General features: G+C 44.0%; 1 protein-coding gene across 7 annotated transcripts in view; it reads left to right on the top strand.

The window, feature by feature from the left end:
- Positions 1–23,756, top strand: part of LOC101689074 (protein HIRA) — an 84,636-nt gene that overhangs the window by 23,705 nt on the left and 37,175 nt on the right. For 5 of the 7 annotated variants that reach the window (XM_045065301.1, XM_045065302.1, XM_013051338.2 and 2 more), the window contains 10 exons: positions 6,204–6,299; positions 7,514–7,674; positions 9,442–9,609; positions 11,910–12,023; positions 14,019–14,089; positions 14,769–14,874; positions 15,931–16,146; positions 17,116–17,201; positions 21,546–21,743; positions 22,890–23,051. In XM_045065301.1, the coding sequence (XP_044921236.1) occupies positions 6,204–6,299; positions 7,514–7,674; positions 9,442–9,609; positions 11,910–12,023; positions 14,019–14,089; positions 14,769–14,874; positions 15,931–16,146; positions 17,116–17,201; positions 21,546–21,743; positions 22,890–23,051 (1,378 nt within the window). Of the gene's footprint in view, positions 1–5,395; positions 5,512–6,203; positions 6,300–7,513; positions 7,675–9,441; positions 9,610–11,909; positions 12,024–14,018; positions 14,090–14,768; positions 14,875–15,930; positions 16,147–17,115; positions 17,202–21,545; positions 21,744–22,889; positions 23,052–23,756 lie in introns of all 7 variants that reach the window. The other 2 variants (XM_013051335.2, XM_045065304.1) reach the window with 1 other exon arrangement.

Below are 23,756 nucleotides of genomic sequence, written 5' to 3'. Positions count from 1 at the left end.
GTAGCATTTCACCACAGCTAGATCTTTACATACAAAGTAAGGAGCAGTACAGAGTGGAGCTGGCTAAGTTCAGGGGCCAGGTCATAGAAGGTTTGTGTTCCCTGTTAATGAAGGTGGCCTTTATTGTGGAAGAGATAGGGAGCCTTTAAAAGATTTGAGGTGTGAGAGGGAGATCATTCTGATAGGTGTGTAGAAAAGGAGCTTGTTTCAGTGGTTCAGATGAAAACTGTAAGGGCCTGAACCAGGCCTGGGATAATTGGGATGGAGGGGGAGACTGACTTGGGAAATTCTTAGGACAAAGCAGGGGAGGGATGAAGGAGATTCCTAGCTGGTGTCTGCATAGCCGGTGTTGTCCTCTCTCACACTGTATGGATAGTGGGCTTATGAGGATGGACACCAATTCAGTGTGAGATGTGCTGAGTCTGGGGAGTGGAGGCAGGGAAGAATGTCACAAGATTTGGAATTGAGCCTGGAGCTCTGGGAGAAGATGGGGCAAGAGTGAGTGGTTTGGAAGGCATCAACTTACAGTATATGCTCTGCAAATACTCTACACACACTTTAAAGGTGAACAGACCCACCTCTTAGTGACCATAGATTAAGTCCACATTTTTGAAAGCTGGCAGAGTAGTATTGTATACTTGTTGATTACCATAAAAATGTGTAACTTAACCTTGCTTACTCACAGTTACTCAAAGCAGAGTCTAAGTGGACTCCTCTGGAACTTGGAGAAAGTATCCATGCAGGTGTTCAAGTGTGGGATGGGGCCTCAGTGAGGCCTTTGTTGGGTTCCCTACCCTGAGACTTGGGCTGAACTATAACTTCAACTTCTCTCCATACCCACCATCCCAGGGTTCTCCTTTATCAGGAAGTAGGGTTGCCCACTTTCAGCAGGGACATCCATTTCTTATTCAGTGGTCCTTATAGCAGTTATGGGCAGAACTCTTAAAGAAGAAAAATCAGTGAAAATGCAAAAATAAATAAATAAATAGAAATCACTGGGTCTTTGAAAGCAGTGTGTGAAAAACATATACGTTGGCATATTTAATTGGGGAGTGAGGGTAGGAAGAAAAAAACCTAGAAGAAATTAGAGGTAATGGGGCTAGAAAAACGTTTAACCTAGAGGGAAAAGTTACCACGGAGTACAACGTAATATTCATTAAACTAAAAAAAAAAAAAAAATGCTAAGGGAAGTAAAATTTTCTAGAAAATGCAAATTTTCAGAATTGATACCATAAGTTAGGAAAACTTAAAGTAGTAACTACTGAAAAAATTGGAGTCCTCATAAATGCTTCCTGATCCTAATTTATTTTTTGATTTGTTGATGCGGGTTTTTTGTTTTTTTTTTTCAAGTTTTTAAGAAAAATTATTCTGGGTTGTAGAAATATTTATTCTTTTTTTTTTTTTTTTTTTTTTTTTTTTTTAAGAATTTTTTTAGGTACTTCATTCTTCTTAAGATTTTATTTATTTGTTGGGGGGAGAGAGAGACAGAGAGAAAGCACAAGTAGGAGGAGTGGGAAGCAGAGGGAATTACAGGCTCCCTGATACAGGAAGCCTGATGCGGGACTCGATCCCAGGACCCTGAGATCACGACCTGAGTTGAAGACAGACCCCTAACAACCAAGCCACTCAGGCGCCCCTGGAAATATTTATTCTTCAAAGGAAGCTGTCACCCTGGGTTCTAAAAACCTAAAAAAAAAAAAAATAGTAAAACAAAAGCTTAGACGAATATGAAAAAAAGAAAAATCCGAAACATAATGCTTGTGAATTTGATAACTTTTGAAAACACTAATTCATTTTGACGAAATATGATTTATAATGGAAGAATTTTGTGTATTACTATAACAACATACTAGGAGGTTAAATGAGAAAAGACTCTTGGAGCGCCTGGTTGGCTCAGTTGGTAGAGCATATGACTCAGTCTCAGGATCCTGAGTTCAAGCCCCAAGTTGAACATGGAGCCTACTTTAAGAAACAAAAACAAAAACAGTCATCTAAGGAGGTTTTCTGAAAGGGATATTAGATAATTTAGCATAAATTTGTAATAAAAATATGTTTTAAATAGCCATAGGAAGCTATTTCCTTAACATGAAATGTCTTTTTCAAACCAATGACAAATATTGTAGCACGCAGCTATTAGAGCTTAAAAAGCATTGAAATTACTTGAGCTAATAATGAGTCATTGAGTTGGTCTCATGTAAGAAAACTTTAAATTATTTACCTTTCGTTAGTAATAGCCGATTAGAATATCCAGTGATACAAAGAGAACTCTTAAACAACAGGAAGAAAAATTGTAAATATTCAGGAATATTTTTACCAAGAAATGTGTGAGATCTGTAAATCTTACAACACAAACCTTTTTTGAGAGGGCTAAAATGGCCACTTCATAAGTGGAAAGATCAAAAAAAAATAAAGACAGTATTTTTTTCCCAAATTCATTTAACAAATATTTATTAAGCACCTGCCACGTTCTGGGTGCTGTTCTACCCTCAGGATGTTTACATTCTTATAAGAGAGACAGACAACTAGTCACATCAGCAACTGGAAGATAAGTGCCGAGAAGCAAAATGAGATGGGTTTTCCAGGAGGCCTCACTGAGAAGGTGACATCCAACAGGAGACCAGGTGGAGGTGAGGGGACCACTGAGTACACATCCAAAGAGCCTTCCAGGCTAAAGGAATAGCTAGGACATGGCCACTGTGAGGGGCTCTTCTCTGAGTGAAATGGGAAAACTCAGTAGGATTTTGAATAGAGGAGTGAGGAGGCCTGTGGCAGCTGCATGGACTACAGGCAGCACTGGAGAGATCACTGAGGAGGCTGCTGGCGTAATCTCAGTGGACCCGGGTCATAGCAGTGGAGGTCAGGAGGAGTGATGGTCAGATGGAGAGAGTTCCTGGTGGATGGGATATGGGGTGTGAGATAAGCAAAGGAAATCAGGACAGTTTACCAGACTGTGGTCTGGAGGGTGTCAAGAATGCAGTTGCCATTACATGATGGCAGGTGTGTAGGTGGGACAGAATATTTGCTGAGGGAAATGTTTAAGAATTGGCTTTGGGGCATGTTCAGTTTGCATTGCCTAGCAGGGATGTAATTAGCCCTGCTGCATAGGCATTTTGATATGTGAGAGTTGAGTATAGGGGACAAGTATATGTGGGACTGGAGGCCAAGGGTGGAGGCTGGGGTGATGGGGTGATTTGGAGGTGATAAGGAACCAGTCAGTGAAAAGTGGCTGAGATGGAGAGGAGGCCAATTAAGATAGAGCATTTGAAGGAGAAGCAATCCAGCAGTGCATCCAATGTTGTCTTGAGGTCAGGTGAGAACTGAGGATACTGACCATTGGACTTGATGACATGGAGACCACCCATGGCCTTGGCTAGTGCTGTTCAGGCTGTGCAATTCAGTGGAAGCCTCATAGAGGGTCCTCAAGAAAGACCCAAGGGAGGACAGAGCTAGACTGAACCAGGCTGGGTTTTGGGCACCTGTGAAAACACAGAAGAGTGGAGGGTATGATAGACTCTAAGCCAAATAGGGAGATAGCAGAAGGCCCATAGCACCTGGAAACTCTGTTGGAGTTGAGAGGGAGCCGGAAGCACCAGTTGATGGTAGGAGTATGGGAGGGTTGGCATTCAAACCAAGGAGGAATTACAGTGTGTTGTTTGGGAGAATCTCTGGGCATGACTGGGAATGAATGCCTGGGGTAGCAGAAGCCAAGGTTACTGGAGGAGGAAGCAGAGTTTAAGGATCCAGGAGCTTTGGATATTAAACAGATCATCCTCCTAGAATCACCAAGAATGATGATGAGAGTATCCGGAATGAGAGTGACCAGAAAACACTTCAAATGCAGGAGAGTTTCAGATGTATGTAGATGTGCAAAGAGAAAGAGTGGGAATGGTATGGTCTGAAGACAGAAGCTCCAAAACTGGGGTTAAGGGAGAAAATTAGTGGAAAATGTGTCCATAAGTGGCTTTTTTATGTAACTCACCAGTGACTCCAAAGGGCACTTGGAAGAGTAAGGAAGGTTACAGAAGAAATCATTCAAAGCTGCAATGATTAAAATGTCATGAGTTTGGGGGCAAAACTAACAACATTGAAGTAGACTACATGTACCTAGGACCTTGGTGTATTATTGTGAAGGAGGCACCAATTATCAGTTATGGGAAGAAAGAATTGTTCCCCACTTGTGATAGAATAACCATTATATGGTTTGTAGATGAGGAAAGAGTAAAGTAGAGCCTCCCTAAATACAGCATGTACTGAAATAAATTCCATATGTTAAAGAGAGAAACATTCTAAATAGTTAAAGCAGAAGAAAACAGAACTGAATAGTCATCAGACCGCTACCAGAGGGAATGTTTTTTAAGGTTAATAGGCAATAAAAGACATCACAAAGGAGAATCACAGACTTTACTATATCAATCTCTTACAGTATAGGAAGATAAACTGTTAGAATTTGCAGCTAATGCCTGTATTATCAATAGTCCATGGAAATTGCTAGGCAAATCACATCTCCCTTCCGGAATTCCCTCCCAGCTGACCACTTCTCGGCTCTAGGACTTAGGTACCATGGTGAAATTCTGATGTTTACATGTCTGCCCCTCTTGGCCTCTAAGCTCTTAGAGGAGGTTTTTATTCTTCATTTTTGTAGGCATTGCATTGGTGTTTGTTAGACCCGCTGCATAAAAGGCCTCCCAACAGACAGAAGATGGGAGCAAAGTAGCCCAAGAAGACAACCCTAGACAGATAGAAAAAATCTTCACTTTTATTAGTAAAGTTTTTTAACTTTATATTTTTATAAAAAATGTGCTTAATAAGTTAGAAGGGAAAATCGTAATCCTCAAGATAATAAGAGGATTTTGAAATGGACATTTCTGCTTATAAAAGTGTAAAGTCATAGAGGTTTCTGAAAAGCTGTCTACAGGGTTAAGAGAGTCCAGACTTAGGAAAGTCTTCAGGCATTCTGCCTAGAGTCCACTTTGGGCTGGCAGGCACAAGAAATAAACCAGAGTGTGGAGAATGGCGTACACCCATGTGCTCATTAGCATGAAACCTGGGACTCAGTTAATAGTTCATTAGTTGATAGTCAGTAGTTGAATCAGGTCTGTTTATGATAGTGAATACTCTCAAAGACATGGAATGTAGAACTAAACAAGAGGAGCCCTTAGGATCACATAGGCTGTGAGGATACTAAATGCAGTACACTAATGCATATGCAGTGTGAAATACAAATTGCAGTACCTTGTGGAAAAAATTCGTAAAGCTGTCCCTGAAGACTGTAAAAAATAGAAAAAAAAAAATAGAAGTTTTGAGTATTTTGCTTACACCTTTTTAAAAATCCTATGAGGAGAGGACTAGATAGCTATTAACTTGCTGCTGTGTTTCTGTTTCTTCACCTCACCAGCCATTCTTCTGTACACCTAGCACTGCACCAGGCACAGAGGTTAGAAAAATCATACCTGCACGGCGAGATGGGCCCGGTCATCGTCACCGTCACAGCTGACCTTTATCGATGCCTTGGTGTGTGCCTGGCACCGTGCTACAGCAATTTCCCACATTTAATCCTCATAATAACCCTCTGAGCATAGGGTTGTGGTTTTTTTTTTTTTTTTTTAAATCTGCATTTTATAGATAGGAAAACAGTCACAAAGAATTAACATGAGTGATTGTGTTTAGGGGTTCTCTAGGGAAGGGATATTCTGGTGGGGTCTTGGAGATGAGATCCAGTTTGTGAGGAGAAGGGCCTGAAGATGGCCTCCCACTTATTGGGCAGCTATTGTACTCTGGCTCTGTGCTAGCCATTATGCCAGGTGCAGTGCCTGTAGAGCTCAAAGGGCTCTCAGAAAGGCCCAGTTGGGATCAGAGAAGCAAGCTTAGCGAGCCTGAGGCCACAGTCCCAGCAGGTGTCAGAGCCAGAGTTCTTATACGTGGCCCCAAGTTGTCAGCCATGTCCTCAGTTATCTCCTTTGTGAGGGGTGAGGGAGGTCACTCAGATGCCTCAAATGTCATGACCAGTTCATAAACCTTAGTGGGGAAGTTTTACAGACTGGTTTTTAAGAAGGAGTTTAGTTATGATGATTGCAAGTCAAGTTTCCTCAAACATGAGAGGCTAGGGGCTGCCGGCCAACCTGGCAGACAGGTGTTGCCGAGTGCCCCCCTCGCTGAGTCTGCACATCACATAAGAGGCTCACCGCCAGCCCTCTGTCTTCCAGATGTGATGGATGTAGCATGGTCTCCCCATGACGCGTGGCTGGCCTCATGCAGCGTGGATAACACTGTCGTCATCTGGAATGCTGTGAAGTTCCCAGGTCTGGACCTCTGACTGGGTGGCAGCATAAATGGGCTGATCATCTGGAGCAGGGTGGGCTCTCTGTCTCCTAAGGCTGGCAGTGACAAGTATGTTGCAGTGAATGGGGATTGATGCATCTCGTCAGCAACTCCGTTCTTTTTCTCTTCATCAGTGACATTTGTTTAAGGTTTTAAAAGAGGTTTATGTTAAAGAAAAATAGTAACTGAGGGCTAGCGTGGATGTGCCACAGATCACGAGGGTGATAGGGTGGCGTTGCATGTGCTTGGTACCTGGCATTCCCCACTACACACATGCTCTTGAGGGCATGCCTCCCTACCCTCCCCACCCCACTGGGCTCTGGCCTCCACTCAGTTGCCATCTCCTCTCTGAAGCTCTTAAACAGAGATAGGCTAACAAATCCAGTTTTGCAAAAGATTGGTATTTCTTATTAATGTGTGTAAAGTCAAAACAGATGGCATAACCTAGCATATCACTGTAGTTGATAACTAGTAAGATACTTTTATTCCTCTTTGGTATCTAGAATATGTTTTGTTCATGGGCTAAAAAGCATCCTCCATGAACTTGTAAGTCATTTTCTCTATAAGCCACCAAGATGTGGGCAGGATGGGGGAAGGGCATTTTCATTGTGGTCACAGAGGGCCAGATTGAGAGTTGGGGTGGCATTTAGATTACAGATCTCTAGGACATGCTATCTCATACCCCTTTGTCCTTTGTGATGACTTACAAAGAACTTTCACCACAGTGCTCCATCCCCTGAGCTGTTAGGCCTGCTTTTAGCTGCCAGGAAGGTTCAAATCACAAATATTGATGTTAAAGCACAGGTGGGCATGGCCTCCAGATGGAGAAACCACTGGTAGAGCTGCCAACCACAGACAAGTCAAAGGGGCAGAATTTGACTCTGGCCAAACCTGGATCCCTGCTTGCCTGCCCTTTAGGGGGCTTATGCAGGCTCAGTATTAACTGTGGCTAAAGGGAAATCATAATGCTTGCTCCTGGGTGTAGTCCTTCTTTCAAGTTGCGTTTGGCTTGATAGGGATCAGATTAGGGGCCTCTTTGCTTGTGCCCAGGGATGGGAGCTGGCCAAGGTGGACTCCTGAGATCCCTTCTCTTGGCTAGCCATTCCATAGCCCATGGATTGCAGCTCATGTTTCTATATAGACTCATCATTTTCCCTTAGCTAATGCTTTCCCAATCTCCTCTTTACCTCCACAGAAATTCTAGCTACGCTGAGAGGCCATTCTGGCTTGGTAAAGGGGTTGACTTGGGATCCTGTTGGTAAATACATTGCCTCTCAAGCTGATGACCGTAGCCTAAAGGTGTGGAGAACGCTGGACTGGCAGTTGGAGACCAGCATCACCAAGCCTTTTGATGAGGTAAGAAGACATCTCAGGGAGTTTGGTCCAGCAGCCTCCCTGGCCTCCATGCACAGACGAGAAGCTGGCTGGGGTCCATACATTGTGATTGAACCAACAAAGTTCTCTGGGGTGGGCACTTGGCCCAAAGAGTCAGATGATGAAAATCTTTCACTTCTCAGACAGTATGAAATGTCCAACTTTGAAGTGAGAAAAAGCTGAAGAGAACTTTAGTGATGCCTCCATAGCATTGTGCAACACAGGTAGAGGAGGCCTTCTCTTTTATTTCTTCCTGACTGTGCTGTGGCTTTACTCACTGACTTGTACTCTGCAGGCCAGCCCACTTCTCTCTCGGGTAGTGAAGCAGTGCCTCATGCAGAATGTCTGGATGTCAGACTGCAGTGACTTGGGTAGTATTTTCCTACCTTTTATTTGAGTTCTTGTTTCATGTGGAATCAGAGTTCAGGGTCTCCCTTATTTGTTAGATATTTCTTAAGTGCCTGCTATAAGAAGGGTAGTACTGGATAAAGGAAATGAAAGTGGACTGAGATAGAGTCTCTCCCTTGAAGCTTAGAACCTGGTGGGAAAGATAGACTTTCACATTCATTGTGAGTATGTTGATGGAGTTGTCCAGAATGCACAGGAACAGCCAAGGAGTACTGATTGCATCAGAGGAAGGGCTATGAGCAAAGTTTTGCAGGAGGTCTAGACATTTGCCCATAAGTTAAGGCTGGCTGCAGAAGGAAAGTGGAAATCATGAATGCAGTTTTCCCCAAACCAGCAGTACCACATGAGCACTGGTATTAACCCTGCTGAGTCCTACCCTCCTTAGGAGTACGTGCCCTCCATGTCAGAGGACGTGGGCCCTAATGCCTTCTTGAGCTCCTCCTCAGGGATCCGGCAACCAGGCAGCAGTATCCCACTAGCAGGGTTCCTGGGGCAGCTATGGAGATGGACAGGAATGTTTGGAATCCCAGTTGGGAGCTGGTGGGACTCCTTAGCCTCAGGTGGGCCTGCATGGGCTTGAGGCAGCTGTGTCACTGTACTCAAGGCCATGCATCATCCTACCCTCCTCTAGGGTTGTGAGGCCAAGATCATAATTCCTAAGTCATTCAGGCTGCCCTGGACTGACCTTGAGCTTTAGAAGGCTGTTTTCTGGCCCATATCATCTCACTTTGCAGGAATAATAATATGGAGGGATGCCTTGCTTCAGGCCTAGTCCAGATCAGGGGAACAATATCTTTCTGCTATGGATTTAATGGTTTATATGGGCTTTACAAAGCTCTTCTCATTTGCTAGTTAGTAGCACCACCAGTCTTCAGCTGAGGCAGGCTGGAGAAAGCATGTAGCGGCTCATGGTCACTGAATGCATCACAGAGACAGGGTCCTGAAGGTCCACAGAGCTCTTTCTCCACTGAAGTGAATGCTCAGCAGATCTCATGTGGTAAGGTTAACATGCTAGGCAGAAGAAAGAGGTCAGTGGCCAGACAGATTTGGCCCAAACAGAACTGACAGAAGAAGTGGCTATTGATCGTCTAGATGCCACTATGTTGTGCTTAGCTCCCAGAGGGGAGTATAGGGTGCTGCAGCTCCCAGTCTCACCTAACAGCCTTTTTTGTCAAACACCTAGAGGGACTGGAGCGTTAGAGCTGTTAGCATAGCCAAAAGCTGGTGTACATGCTCTGCCATCATACATTTATAAATCAGAATTCGACTCTATTCTTGAGGACAGAGTTTTGGTCACACAGTTGGTCTTGAGCTCCTTCCAAATGCACATGTTTCTTTCAGTGTGGAGGGACAACCCATGTGTTGCGGCTCAGCTGGTCACCTGATGGGCACTACCTGGTGTCTGCCCACGCCATGAACAATTCTGGCCCCACTGCCCAGATCATTGAACGAGAGGGCTGGAAGACCAACATGGACTTTGTCGGGCACCGGAAAGCTGTGACTGTTGTGGTGAGTGTACTTAGCCTCCACCTGGGTTCTGTCTTGCTCCGAGGCTGGGTCACATGTGGGGCTTAGGTGGTGGGCTTTGAGAGTCAGCACATGCCACATTTTTGTTTCATTTTGATTACTTATGTTTCATAATTTTTAAACACATTTTACAAAACAGAATACATACTCACATATTTTAATGAGTTTCACCAAAATCAGTCTTTGATTGGGAACATTGTAGCTCCACACTAGCCTTTTTCCATATTTGGGTCAGGTCCTGTGTACTCAAGCATGGTGGTCCTGACAAGTGCTCCAGTAGCATGTGCCTGCTAAGCATGTGTGCCTATACCCCAGCCATGGCCAGGTGTGGCTGTGAGGCCATGCTGTGGATCACCTGAGTCTGGGGCTGCCCTGCCCAATCTTGATATGGAGGATGAAGGGTATTGGAAGATACGGGCTACTTTTAGTGACGGTTTTCTCAGCACTGGGCAACCAAAACAAAGTAAATAGGTTGGTGGACTAGGGTTGACAAAAGTGAAGGATCAGGGGCGCCTGGGTGGCTCAATGGGTTTAAGCCTCTGCCTTCGGCTCAGGCCATGATCCCAGGGTCTTGGGATTGAGCCCGGAATCAGGCTCTCTGCTCAGGAGGGAGCCTGCTACTCCCCGTTCCGTCTCTCTGCCTGCCTGTCTGCCTACTTATGATCTTTGTCTGTCAAATAAATAAGAATAAAAATATTAAAAAAAAAAAAAAAAAAGTAAAGGATCAGGGGCACCTGTGGCTCTGTCGTTAAGTGTCTGCCTTTGGCTCAGGTCATGACCCCAGGGTCCTAGGATCGATCCCCACATCGGGCTCCCTGCTCAGCAGGAAGCCTGCTTCTTCCTCTCCCACTCCCCCTGCTTGTGTTCCCTCTCTCGCTGTGTCTCTCTGTCAAATAAATAAATAAAATCTTTTAAAAAAAGAAAAGAAAAGATGAAGAATCAGCCAGGACCCTGATCTCAGTTTTGTGTTACTTAAAATGGGCTAATCTTTCCAATTGTTTAAATTAATAATAAATATTATAGTGGTGCATGGGTGGTTCAGTCAGTTAAGCATCTAACTTGTGATTTCAGTTCAAGTCATGATCTCATGGGTTGTGGGATCAAGCCCATCATTAGGCTCTGTGATCAATGGGAAGTCTGCTGGAGATTCTCTCCCTCTCCCCCTGCCCCTTCCCCCTACACACTGGCTCACTCTTTTTTTTTCTCTCTCAAATAAATAAATTTTTAATAATAATAAATATTATATGTTGTGACTTAGAATATATGTTTTATACTAATAAAATACTGCTGCTTTAATTTTTTTTGTATTGGAACCCATGTAGGACTTTGTTTGAGCCCAGGTCCTTGTTATGAAAATGTTTGAAAATCACTGCTTCAGCATAGTACTATGCTTCCGCATGACTGTCAGGTGGTCCTCATAGGCACTGTAAGAGTGGCTCTGTGAGATCATGGTATTGATGCCTCTCAGTCAACTCAGGGTAAGACTCAAGACCATGGTACACACCTCCAGGTTCTATATTGTCTGGTCTTTATGCCTACCCTCTGGAATTAGAACCCGTATGGGCCAGGCCAGCTGATACCAGGCTTCAGGGAGCCACCCTTCTCCTCAGTTGTCCTGGCTTGGGGTCTCCAGTTCTGAGTCTAGAGTTCTTATCCCTTTCAGTCCAGGAATGTGGCAGGAGCTCTTAGTGTACTTGCCAAAAGCAGCACCCAGGTTACACTGAGGATAGCCCCCGGTACAGACTTTAGCATGACTTAGCTGTCATCCCTGGCCAAGTAAGGTTATCCAGGGTTAATCAGTATCTGCTAGATAGTTTTGACTAAGCATCACCTATAGTGAAGGGAGAGGATTAATGGGGTAGATATCTGACAATCCCACCGACCTCTGTCAAGACTTTGTACCGAAAGCCAGGTCCTGGAGCTGGCCTTTCTCAGGCCAGAAGGAATTCACAGAGCCAATTTCAGTAGCTCCCATGCCATCAACCTGGCTACAGGCCCAGAAATGGAGATTTGGTGGAGCCAGCTTCAAATCCTTGTCCCACCACTTACTTATTGGGTAACTTGGCCCACATTTCCTGGCCTCCCTAAAACTCCATTTCAACCTCAGCAAAATGCCTTCTGGGTAGTGATGAAGATGAAGTAAAGCATGCTGAGTGCCTGGGGCTGGGAGAATGTCATTGTGGGTTTCCCGCAGACAGGATGGTATTGTGGTATATTTCTGAACCTGGCATGGGGTGTATGCTTGATGCTTAATTACTTTAACATTTGTTATTTGGCTTTAGAAATTCAACCCAAAAATCTTCAAAAAGAAGCAGAAGAACGGGAGTTCTGCAAAGCCCAGCTGCCCGTATTGCTGCTGTGCTGTTGGCAGCAAGGACCGTTCTCTCTCCGTCTGGGTGAGCCCCGACTCCCTCCCCCCAACCCCCCAACCCTCGCCTAAGAGCTTTTGTGGCTCTTACAGGGAGAATGAGAAGGGCCTGTTGAAGGAGGTGGAGCCCCGAGGCCTGGAAGAGTCACTTTTAGTGGTGCTCAGTATGTGCTTCCACCCTACACCTGGGATCAGGCCTCCTGGTTACCCCAAGAAGAAGGGAGGACTAAAGACTAGGCTTGGGCCCAGGTAGAAAAGGTTACCCAGAGCCCCAGTCTGAGCAACTCCGTGTCCAGACTCTGGGATACGCTCAGTTGGTATGTTGTGTTTGCTTCCTTTTGGAAAACCTTTCTGTCTATATATAAAACTTAAAGCCAAATAAATAAATAACTAAAATTTAAAAAATAACCTACAGCAAAAGTATTCACCTAAAGTATATACCTCAGTGTGTTGTCATACACGTATGACATACATATATACAGTCTAACCACGAACCTGTAACCCCTCATCCCTGCCCCCACTTGCCCCCAGTCAAGACCCCACTTCCCAACCCCCTTTGGCCAAGGCAACCACTCCAGTGATGTCTGCACATCAACGAGTTGTGTAGTTGTATTGCTTTCACTTGATTTAATGTTGTTGAGATTTGTGTTTGTTGTTGGATTTAGCAATCAATAGTTTGTTCCTAACTGATTTCCCCATAAGCAGAATGGACTTATAGTTGTGGAGCTGAAGGTTGTCCTCAGGCTGCCTTTATTACAGTTGTTTGTCACACAGAAATGGATTTCTGTGTACCCTGTGGCTCTTTTTCACATGACATTCTTATCGACGTTCTTATTCACATGACATTTCAGAACCTGAACCTTAGTGCTATCAGAGGCACTTCCAGGCATGTTCTTCCTGGGGTCCTGCTGGCCTGCTTTGACCAAAACATTCCTGATCCCATTTTCTTGGAATGCTAAGGTCAGGTGTTCACATGGGTTCCAGATTTCTGAGTGGTCTGTAGGCACATTTTTGAGAGAAGAGACAGGGCTATTTTTTTTCTGAAAATGGAATTAGGGGAGGGGCAAGATTCTTCTTGTGGATTCCAGGTAGCTCAGATTTCCTCTCCTCAGGACTAGGGTAGCTGTAGCAGCTCTTCCCCCACAAAAGCAGCACCTGATGGGAGCCATGTGGAAGGTGCATGGGAGCCATGCAGAAGAAGCCTACCACTCTGTGGCCCCTAGACCTGTCAGCAGGGTGGTCAGACATTAGCATGTGAGCTGTAGGGATGTGGAGATGACACACAGCCCAGCCTTTGAGTGACTAGATACAAGTATGCATGTGGTGAATGTTGTGCAGTCATCAAAGAGAGGTTTTTATGGTGTTTGATGACATACTAATTATGTATTAAATGAAAAGCAAGCACAGTCATCTGCCAAAGAATAAAATATTTGCACAAGATAGACCAGGAGAAAATAACTCAAGTGTTATAGTGGTTAACTGTGGGTCTGGATTCAAGGCAACTTAAACTGTTTTGGTGTTGGTGGACTATCCGCACACAGTTTTTAGAATGAGCCCATGTGATGTATGTAGCCAGTTACAGTGAGCTTTGCATTAATACATACCAAACTCCTTGGGCTGAGATGTCCTGGCTTTTCTCCGAGGCTCTTTTCCTCTCCTGGGTGCTACTTTTGCTGCCTCATTTTCAGCCCAGGCCTTGACATCTACCCCTGCTTGTAGACCTCTGCACAGGTCATGGCCTTTTTAGAACCACCTTCTCCATTCTTAGTTGTCTATGTATAAATCCATCTCCCCTGGCAGACCACAGTGAGCCCTTCAGACAGGGGCCATACTGAAATGTCTGTTTTGGCAAGTTTTGGGTTCCATGGCTTGGGATCTTGCTGGTCGCTGTTTGAATAGAGTCCAGTATGCCCTGTATGTCAACAAAAACTCAGACCAAGGCTTCTAGGACTATTGATGAGCTGAGTGGACAGAAAGCAGTGTTCATTCATTTCATTAACCTCTCCTCCTCCTTTTTTTCTAGCTCACATGTCTGAAACGGCCTTTGGTTGTCATCCATGAACTATTTGACAAATCCATCATGGATATTTCCTGGTAAGATAGATTCTTTTTAAAATGCACAGGCTAGGAAAAGAGAAGCCATATGTTGGAACATGAGGCTTCTGGATGTGATTAGGGTCAGGTAGCCAGGGACTCTCCCCACCCCTCAACCCTCCAAGGTGTGGGAGCCGGACCAGACCCCTGGGGTGCTGTTTGCATATGATTCAGAAAAGGGCAACCTGCCCCTGCCATTGGGAGAATGTCTACTGCTGTGCTCCTTGCTTTGTTGGCATTTGCCTATAGAAAATACTTCTTAGGCAAACTGGTATTTGGAAAACAGAGAGTGCTATGATTCTGGTTTTGCTTCACTTTGTCATTGCATGAACCAGATTAGCACAAATGTGGAGACACATTTTTTGCTTTTCAACGACCTCATCTAGATACATACTTAATGTTTTTTTTTAAGTGATTTCAAAAACAAAAATGAAATTCTTACAAAAGAAGAAGTATACTTTGCACATATGCTTAGAATTAGAACTAAAAGATACCAGAACCTGCTAGGGCGTGATTGTCTTTCCTGTCCTCGCCCTACCAGGGAATGCCACAGAAGGTAATGAAGGGTTTCTGGCATCTGCATAAAGTCCTGCATGTCATCCTCCCGGTCCACCCTTGGGGGTGTCGGTAAGCCCCATAGGCACTTGCTCTCCAGGCTGCTAATGGCCATCTCTTTCAGGACTCTGAACGGGCTGGGCATCTTGGTGTGCTCCATGGACGGCTCTGTGGCATTCTTAGATTTCTCCCAGGATGAGCTTGGAGACCCCTTGAGTGAGGAGGAGAAGGTAAGAGAACATTATACCTTCAGCTAGTGGCCTGAGTGCTGCACTTGCTCTCGGGCCATGGAAATAGCTCTGAGAGGCCCCTTCAGTTGGACCCTCCTTTTAGGATATACACAGACACATTGTTTCTTAAAATATTGTTGGGTATTTGTCTTTTATAGTTCATAATGCTTATCTTCTTTACAGAATAGATTAAACATGAGACTCTTATTCATGTCAGAAATCAGTTCTAGAACTAAGAATAAGTTGGCATTTTTTCTTGAGCTTATAATTAGCTCCACACTGAAAAGTTTTCACCCTGGGAGATAGCAGGAGTGACACCCAAGGGTGCCTGCTCATGTCACTTTCCCCGTTGTCTTATAGACACCTAGTTGCCAAGGAGTATCAACTATAACAGTAATATTAGTCATTTCTTAGCACTTACTGCATTCCAGACTCTGGGCCATGCATTTTGCATGTATTATTTTGTATGAATTATACAAAAACCTTCAAGGAAGGGCTCATTTTATCAATGAGGTAACTAAGCCTTAGAAAATAGTTTGGCTCTTTGCAGAGACCACACATGATCCTAAGATTTGAGAACAGAACCGTAACTCATGCCCATAGGCCTTCTTCCCTCTGTGCTTTGCCCAGGACAGGGAGGCCAATGCGCTCTTTAGGGACTTTGGGACAGGCCCTGCTTAATGGACCGTAGATTTAGAAAACAGACATTTTTATAGATGGATCTTTGATGACACTTAGTGAAATGTATTCGTTTGTCTGAAAGAAGCCTTATAAAAGCCCAAAGCAGATGGGTGGCTCTCCCCTTCAAAGTTCAATTACTGGTATAGGCTCCCTCATAAGCTACTATGTGGACCTCCCACTATGATGTAAACCCTTTGGGGGTAGAACTAAAAGATACAAAAAAAAGACATACCTAAAATGGTATTTGACCACTGCCCAGGACCCTTTCCAGTCTAAGAATCAGGAGACCTAACATGCCGCTCACCGACTGGTATGCACTAGCCACCACTTTGCTGCCCACAACTAGTCTATTGCACTTCTCTCTGCTTCCCCTAGAGCCGCATTCACCAGTCCACGTATGGCAAGAGCTTGGCCATCATGACTGAGGCCCAGCTCTCCACAGCCGTCATTGAGAACCCAGAGATGCTCAAATACCAACGCAGGCAGCAGCAACAGCAGCTGGACCAGAAGAGTGCCTCGGCCAGAGAGACGAGCTCAGCTGCCTCAGTTGCTGGTGTCGTCAACGGGGAAAGTCTGGAAGACATTAGGAAGGTGGGGTCTCAGCCCCATAGCACTGATGACGTGGGTCCGTGGGTCCAGACCCGGGGACAGGGGAAGAGGCGCATGCAGTCCATTGAACAGAGCACAGATGCAGGTGGTGGGGAAGCAAGTGTATGCTGTGCCTAGAACAGGACCTAGGGGTTAGCCAGCTTGGGGCTACTTAGCCCTATTGCCATCAGCTCCATGAGGTAGTAATGAAGCCTAAGGCACTTTGTCAAAAGCTTCTTTGTCCCAAGGAGCTCTAAAGGAGGTCATCTCTTGCTGGAACTGACAAAACCTCACTTTTAGCTTTCTAGGAAATTCTCAATCATGAGAACGGTAGGTTTCAGGTTCTGTCATGAGGAGATGTCTTTGGTTTCCCCCCTTCTTTCTCTGGAAGCCCATGTCTCACTGTGGAGTGGGGGTGAACATGGGGCAGGAACAGAGCAGGAAATGTCGGGATCCCTTGGGGAGCTTAAACCATCTTCATGAGCTTGTGCAGGGTAACAAACCTCCCTAGGTAGTTGAGACACAATGTGTGACTGGGAACCTTTGATTTTATGAGCCTTCAGTGGAAGAAATGACTCTGATGAGAGAAGATCTGCAGATCACAGCTTAGAGACAAGAGTGGCTTACAGATGCAGGTTTCCTTCATCCCTTCAGTGAGCCCCATGGCTGCTGGGCTGAAGGGGCCTGCTCACTGCCCAGAAAGCCTGGCCAGCCTGCAGTGCTGGTGACGGAGAGCAAAGTGTTGCAGCCAGTTCAACTGGGAGCTTTTCTATCCTTGCTGATTTACTGTGCAGGAAGTTGAACACACACCTGACAAAAATGCTTGGTTTTTGATTCAGCAGCTTAGTTTAGTTGAACCAGAAAGGCCATAGAAAGAGAAGTTAAAATTCATTTCCTTGGAAGCCTTATTTTTTGATACGTGGAGATACTTAGCAGAAACTTTTCTATTCATATGTCACTCTCCTTTGCCAGAATCTTTTGAAGAAACAAGTTGAGACTCGGACAGCAGATGGTCGCAGAAGAATCACGCCTCTCTGCATAGCACAGCTGGACACCGGGTACTTGTTCACTCACCGAGCTTTCTGTGGCCTTATCTGGGGAGGTCTTCCTCTCTACTTTCAGCAGTTAACACTTTCATAATCAGGGTCTTCACGGGCTCTTGGTCCAGTCTGGAAATGGGGGAGTTGAGCCCAGCTTCCCACCAGCCTCAAAGCCCTGTGCTTCCTCCAGAGCCCTTAGGCACATTTGACTCATCAGAAGGTGGGCAGGGAGGAGCCCGTGATAAGTCAGAGGGCAAAGGCGCCTTTGAAGGGCCAGTGTGTCCATATGGGCAGCTCTGCCTCGTTGGTGGGGCATTGAAGACACCAGGGAGAGAAGTCGGACTGATTTTTTTCTGTTTCATTTTTCCCTTTTATAGCCTTCTGTATACACTCTGTTGAATAGTAAAAACCCAAAGAAGGACATAAACATTACCCGTAATCCAGTTTCTGAGATATAATCATGTTAACATTTTGGCATCTGTATCTCTGGTCTTCTTTTCCCCACTTGTTCCTGTATCTTGACCTTGCATCCTTTTTAATAAATAGTCCTCTGAAGCATTGGCTTGCTGATTGTCCAGGTTCCCAGGCTGTGAATGCACCATGATTTACTTGACCAGCCCCTTAACTGTGGACTTACAGTTTATGTCCAGTGTTTTGTGATTATAAATGAATCTTTGAGCACACCTGTGACTGTCACCTCAGGATACTTCCCAGAAGTGGAATTGCTGGACAGAGAATAGGGCTCTAAGGCACATTTCCCTGGAGGGGGCAAAGAAGGGAGAAGTGGACCCAGTCACCATTTGCTGTTGTCTCAACATCTGTAGTCAGGCTTGCTTTTATATTGGTCATTCTCCCCAAAACAATGTATATTGATTGAAAGGATAATAAGGTCCTGCATGAAAGAAATAGACCCCCACTGTTAAGGTGATTCATTCTGGTTTTCTATTCAACCAGTCTGCTCAGGACATCACATATATACTAGTCCTCTGCACTTTGCAGTTGTTCGTCTGTGAGGTGTCCTAGATCTTCTTTGAAGTCTGAAAAGACCTTCAGTCATATGGTATGCTGATATGACTTCCTCATGTTAAGGGTGTGCAGGTTCTGAGGCCCTGGAGAGCAGAGACCTGACCAGATAGAGCCAGTACCAGGTCTCCTGACTCCTCCCAGAGAGTAGTTTTCCTTTGATCAAGCCTTTTTCCATTGTTAACCTACTAGTGGGTAATGCCATATGCTTACTTTTTATTAGAACAAAATCAGACAGGTATGTGACTATGCCTTGAACACTGAAGGGTTTGTGGGAGTGAAGGTCCTGGAGGTGGTGGTGATGGTGGCACTTTTCTTCTATGGATCCTTTCAGGCCTTACTTGATGAGGAGACAAAGGTGGTAGGTGGCTTTCTATCTGTGCTACAGGGTGTATATTTCTGACACCAGAACTTGATTCTTTTGGTTTTGAAGGCTTTGTTGCCCTCTTGATTCCCAACAGAATAGGTAATGATTAGCTTAGCTAATCAAGCCAGAAAAGTATTTTAAATGGAAATAATCACAGATAAAGAATGAATCAAAAGTTTGAAAGACTTCTTTACTGAATTCTATGCAAATAAGTTTGAGAATAGATGATTTTGAGGAAATAAAATTATAAAAACAATAAAATCTATACAGCTAAATTATTATAGAAGAAATAAAGGATGCTGTCACAGAGCTAACGTACCAAAAGCCACCAGGTATCACAGGGAAATTCTAATAAAGTTTTCATTCTAATCATTCTAATGATTAGAGGGACAGATCATTGTAATACTCTTAAAAATACTCCAGTGCACAGAAAAAGGAAAACTTCCCAAACCTTTTTTGAAATGAACATAATATTTACATCAAAAACATGACAAAGATAGAACATAATAAATGCCTGATCAATCTCATTTCTGAATGTCAGTTCAAAAATGCTAAAGAAAATAGTAACAGAAACTTACAGTGTATTACATTGCTAATACAATATGACATGGTAAGGTTTATATTTCAGGGAAGCAAGGCAGTTCAAATTTTGGGAAACTTAATTTGATTCTATATGTCAAAAGATCGAAGGAAATACGTGATCATCTCCACAAATGCATAGGAGACATTTTTACTAATGTTCTGATTTAAAATTTAGTTAAGTATGAATAGATGGATATTTCCTTAATTTGATTAAAAACTACCTTATTTTAAAGTAAATTCAGAAACTAAACAAATAAGTGTCCTTTCTTGTTGACTATACTTTAACATTGTTCTGGAGGTCCTAGCTCATACTGTCATCAGGAGAAAATAAATTGAAGAGAAGGTGGTAAAATGTGTCATTATTTAAAGACGGTCTGATGCACAAAAGAGGCAACTGGGAAAACTGTCATAGATAGTACAATAGGACAAAAAAATGACTGGATGCAACCGATGAAGAAGATCTATACCTTTAGAAGATATAAAGGGAGAAATCACTTTCACAAATGCAGTACCTAGAATGTAGCAAGAAATGTAGCTCTTTATGAAGAAAAAAATTCAATACTGAGAGAACTAAAAGAAAATTCAAAGAAATAACTGAAAATGCATACCATTTATTCTGTAGGATAACTCAACATCATAAGATGATCTCTCTCAACATAAGCCCATACAAATAACTAACAGCAGTTTTCAGAATTAGGCTGATTCTAAATTAATGGAAAAATATGGTGAAGACTGGCTCCACCAGAAATTAAAACTTATGAACTATAATAAAATAGATACTAACACATGACTAGAGCAGTGAAATACAATGGAAAACCCACAAGTAAGCCCAAATATTTACGGGAATTTTAAAGGTAGCATTTTGCATCAGTGATGAAGCATCAGGTAATCTAATAAATGAGAGGACTACCTACCCTCTAGAAACAACCTCCCTACCTCACAACTTAAAATTAGATACTTTCTGAACAGCTCATAGATTTTTTTTTTAATATTTAGCTTTTTTGTTGTTTAAAATTTTTAGAAGATTCCCTAAGAGAATATTTTTAGGATCTCAGAGATTTAAAAAAAAAAAAAAAGACATTTTTTTAAATGACATAAAATTTAGATCACACAAAAATAACATTTTGGGGGCAAGGAAAATTGCACCATAAAAAGTCAAAACACAGCATCTTGGGAACACCTGGCTGGCTAAGTCAGAAGACCACACAGCTCTTAATCTAGGGATTGTGAGCCAAGCTCCACAATGGTTGTAGAGATTATTTACAAATAAAATCTTTTTAAAAATCCTAGGGAAAATACTAATTCTTCATATAAGGAATATTTTAGTTCTATAAATAGGTCTTATAATCAATAATAAAGACCAGTACCAGATAGAACAATATACAAAGGATATAAACAGATCACCAAAAAAGGAAATCAGATGCTTCTATATTTAAAAATTCCAATCTCACATCAAAATAATTGCAAATTAAAATGATAGTAAGTTACTGTTTTTTACCAGATTGTCAAGTATCAAAAAATTTGGCAAGACTGTTGGTGAGGGTTTGGGGAAATAAGCACTCTCGTGCGCAGCTGGAATTTAAACCTCCATGGAAGGCACTTTAGAACTATTAATCAGAACTCATTAGTGAACATTCCATCTGCTGCTGCAATTCCACTTCTAGGAATTTATCCTATGTAATATGTGAAACAACTAGTGCAAGGATGATTATGATAGGGAGCAACTTTGAGCAGCTACTATGTGTTCTAAGTATGTGCTACACTGACCACAGTCCTGAAGTCATGGGGAGGGGCCTGTCACTTTCCGTTTTGCAGATAGGAACCTGAAGCACAGAGTGGTTGAAGTGCCTAAGATCCCAGAGCTTCTATATGGCAAAGGAATGAGAACTGGCTGGATCGGCCCAGGGCCCTTAGCCTTAGCACTGCAGTGTCTTGCCTCCTGTTACAGCAGTGTCTGTTACAGGAAAAGCTGGGAGAAAGCCCTGGCATTCTTCATTAGAGGCTGGTTAGGTAAATTATGGTATATCCATACAGCCCATAATGAAAGGGAGTTTTGCTCTGTATGCTGCATTTCCTGAGTTCTGAGACACATGTTTGCACATTTTACTATCTCTGAAATCAGGGTACATTTTATAATCAGTGGCATCTAACAATTACATTTGGTAGTAATTTTTTCTTTATTAGTGGTACATAAAGTACCAGTTCATGTTAGCTTCAATTACACATAGTGTAAGACGTAAGTCTAGTTTTCTTTTTACTTTTCTGTAATTTTGCACATTTTCTTCCACAAAAATACTTCATCTGTGGACCCAGAAAAAAATTACTTCAAACACAGAAAGTACTTGATGTGGTGTCTGATTTCCCAGGCTGATTTTTGTTCTTGACAACAGGGACTTCTCCACGGCATTCTTTAACAGCATCCCACTCTCAGGCTCCCTGGCGGGCACCATGCTCTCCTCTCATAGCAATCCACAGCTACTGCCACTGGATTCCAGTACCCCCAACTCCTTTGGCGCCTCGAAGCCCTCCACAGAGCCTGTGGCTACAACTGGCGCCAGGCCGGCTGGTGATACTGTCAGTAAGGACAGGTGAGTGGGCATGCCAAGGTTTGCTTCTGTCTCTGGGGAAAGTTCAGATTTGGACACAGTTTCACTGACACTTCATGGCTCCTTCAATAAAAAAAGAAAGAGATGCTTGATTTTTGTTTGTTTGTTTGTTTATAAGGGCCTGCTTGGGAGGGAGACCTTGTTCAGGTGAGTCTCTGATGCACAGGGCCATAAGGACTTTACCTCCTGGGACAAGATGGAGTCCCAAGATGTGTTCCTGAGGGTGGGACCTGGCCAGGGACAGATCACCTGCCTCAGAGTCAGCCCCAGCTGTCAGCAGTTCTACACTGGAAGTGGCTTAGGTCATTGCACAGTCAGGAGCATTGCCACACCAGTCATCTCAGAAAGGGTATCTGGGGAAGGACAGCTCCAGATCTGTAAGACATTTTTAACAGTTGGCCCTACAGATCTTGGGTAAGGAGGGGGGCTCCCAGATACCAGCCAGGTGCCTGGTGCGGGATCCAGGCAGGTGGATGTGGTCAATAGGAGGCCCAATGGCTTTGGGACTCAGCTTATGTGACCTGCTTGGGCATGGGGGAAAACCTGCAGGCTCAAGCCTGGGCCCCTCCTGTGGAGAACACAAGGGCTATGGGGTGTGCACTTGGACGAGTGTATGAAGAATGCATAATTGCCAAGGTAAGATGAGAGGGGCCACCCAGGCCACAGTCTTTGGCTGAGGTTGAAGGGCAGGTATAGACAGTGGCTTTAGGATGCTGGTGGGGACTTCTCTCAGACCATTTGTTGAAGCAGGAAAAGCTGGTGGGTTTGGATTTGGTTTGGGGTGGAGGTGCTATATTCAGGTTGTGGAGATAAGGCTGTATGGTGAGAAAAAAAGGTTATAAGAGCCACTTTCTAGGCCTCATACTACCCCCAGAAGCTGTCAACATGCAGTGGGGAAATATGAGTACATTTGCTCATAACCTTCTCAGATAGACAGACTTCCAGATTTTAACACATGAAACTATTGAAGAAATAGTCAGTAGTATTAGATTACATCTTGAAGTTGGGTCTATGTAACTTTGATATTCATGCCCCTGTTAGTTGGCTCCAAGTAACACAAATCTAGGACTCCCAGATATTTGATGAATTGTGCTTGACATGTTCCCCTTTTTACCCCTCGACCCCCAGTGTGAATGCTACCTCTACTCCTGCTGTATCATCACCCTCCATGTTAACAACCCCGTCCAAGATTGAACCCATGAAAGCATTTGACTCCCGATTCACGGAGCGGTCCAAAGCCACGCCAGGTGCTCCTTCCTTGACCAGTGTGACTCCAACAGCCGTGGAAAGGTAGGTGGTGGCTGTGTGGGGCCTCAAGAGACCTGGGAAGGAAGAGAAAGGAGCATCTTCTTTTAGTGGGAAAATGGTTGCAGGGAGCCATGGGGACACAGAACAGGCATAAAGGACAATGAAGACAATGACACCAGGGCTGGTCGGTGCAGAGATTATGCTGATGATAAGGTTGTCATTTGAATAGAGCCCAAAGTTTGCCTAAAGTGGAGCAGGAGATTGGCTCTGATATTGTTGTACCATGGAAGTAATAGCCTGCTTAGACACCAGGCATTTGGGAGCTTGAGATAAAAGTGATAAGAGGTTTTTATGAAATGAGCTTCTGCGCGTTTTCAGGCTCTATGCTACTCGCCCATTCTCTGCACCTCCCTTAGCACACAGCAACCAAACCATCTAGGATGTCTATTTATTAGAATTACAGGAGTCCTCTTGAGGTGACCAGAGCAGGTGTGTTTGTTGGCACAGAACTTTTCTGATTCCTAGGGAGCGTATCTCCACCCCCATGACCATGAACCCACCACGAGACAGAGCTCAGTGAGGTTGGGGCTGAGGGGGTTAGAGGTGGGCTGGGCTAGCTTCCTACAGAGGGACAAAGGACTTAAAGACTTGGGGTTGCACTCTACCTTGAGGTGATAGGGGCTCAGCAGCCCTTTGCCGCTATCAGCCAAATTCAGGGACATTGGTCATAGACTCACAGTAGCCACA

The sequence above is a fragment of the Mustela putorius genome, unplaced genomic scaffold (genome assembly GCF_011764305.1).
Source record: "Mustela putorius furo isolate JIRA1106 unplaced genomic scaffold, ASM1176430v1.1 tig00003858_pilon_pilon_pilon, whole genome shotgun sequence".
Lineage (NCBI taxonomy): Eukaryota > Metazoa > Chordata > Mammalia > Carnivora > Mustelidae > Mustela > Mustela putorius.
Note: the sequence above shows the minus strand (reverse complement) of the source record. Positions and strands in the feature narration are given on the sequence as shown.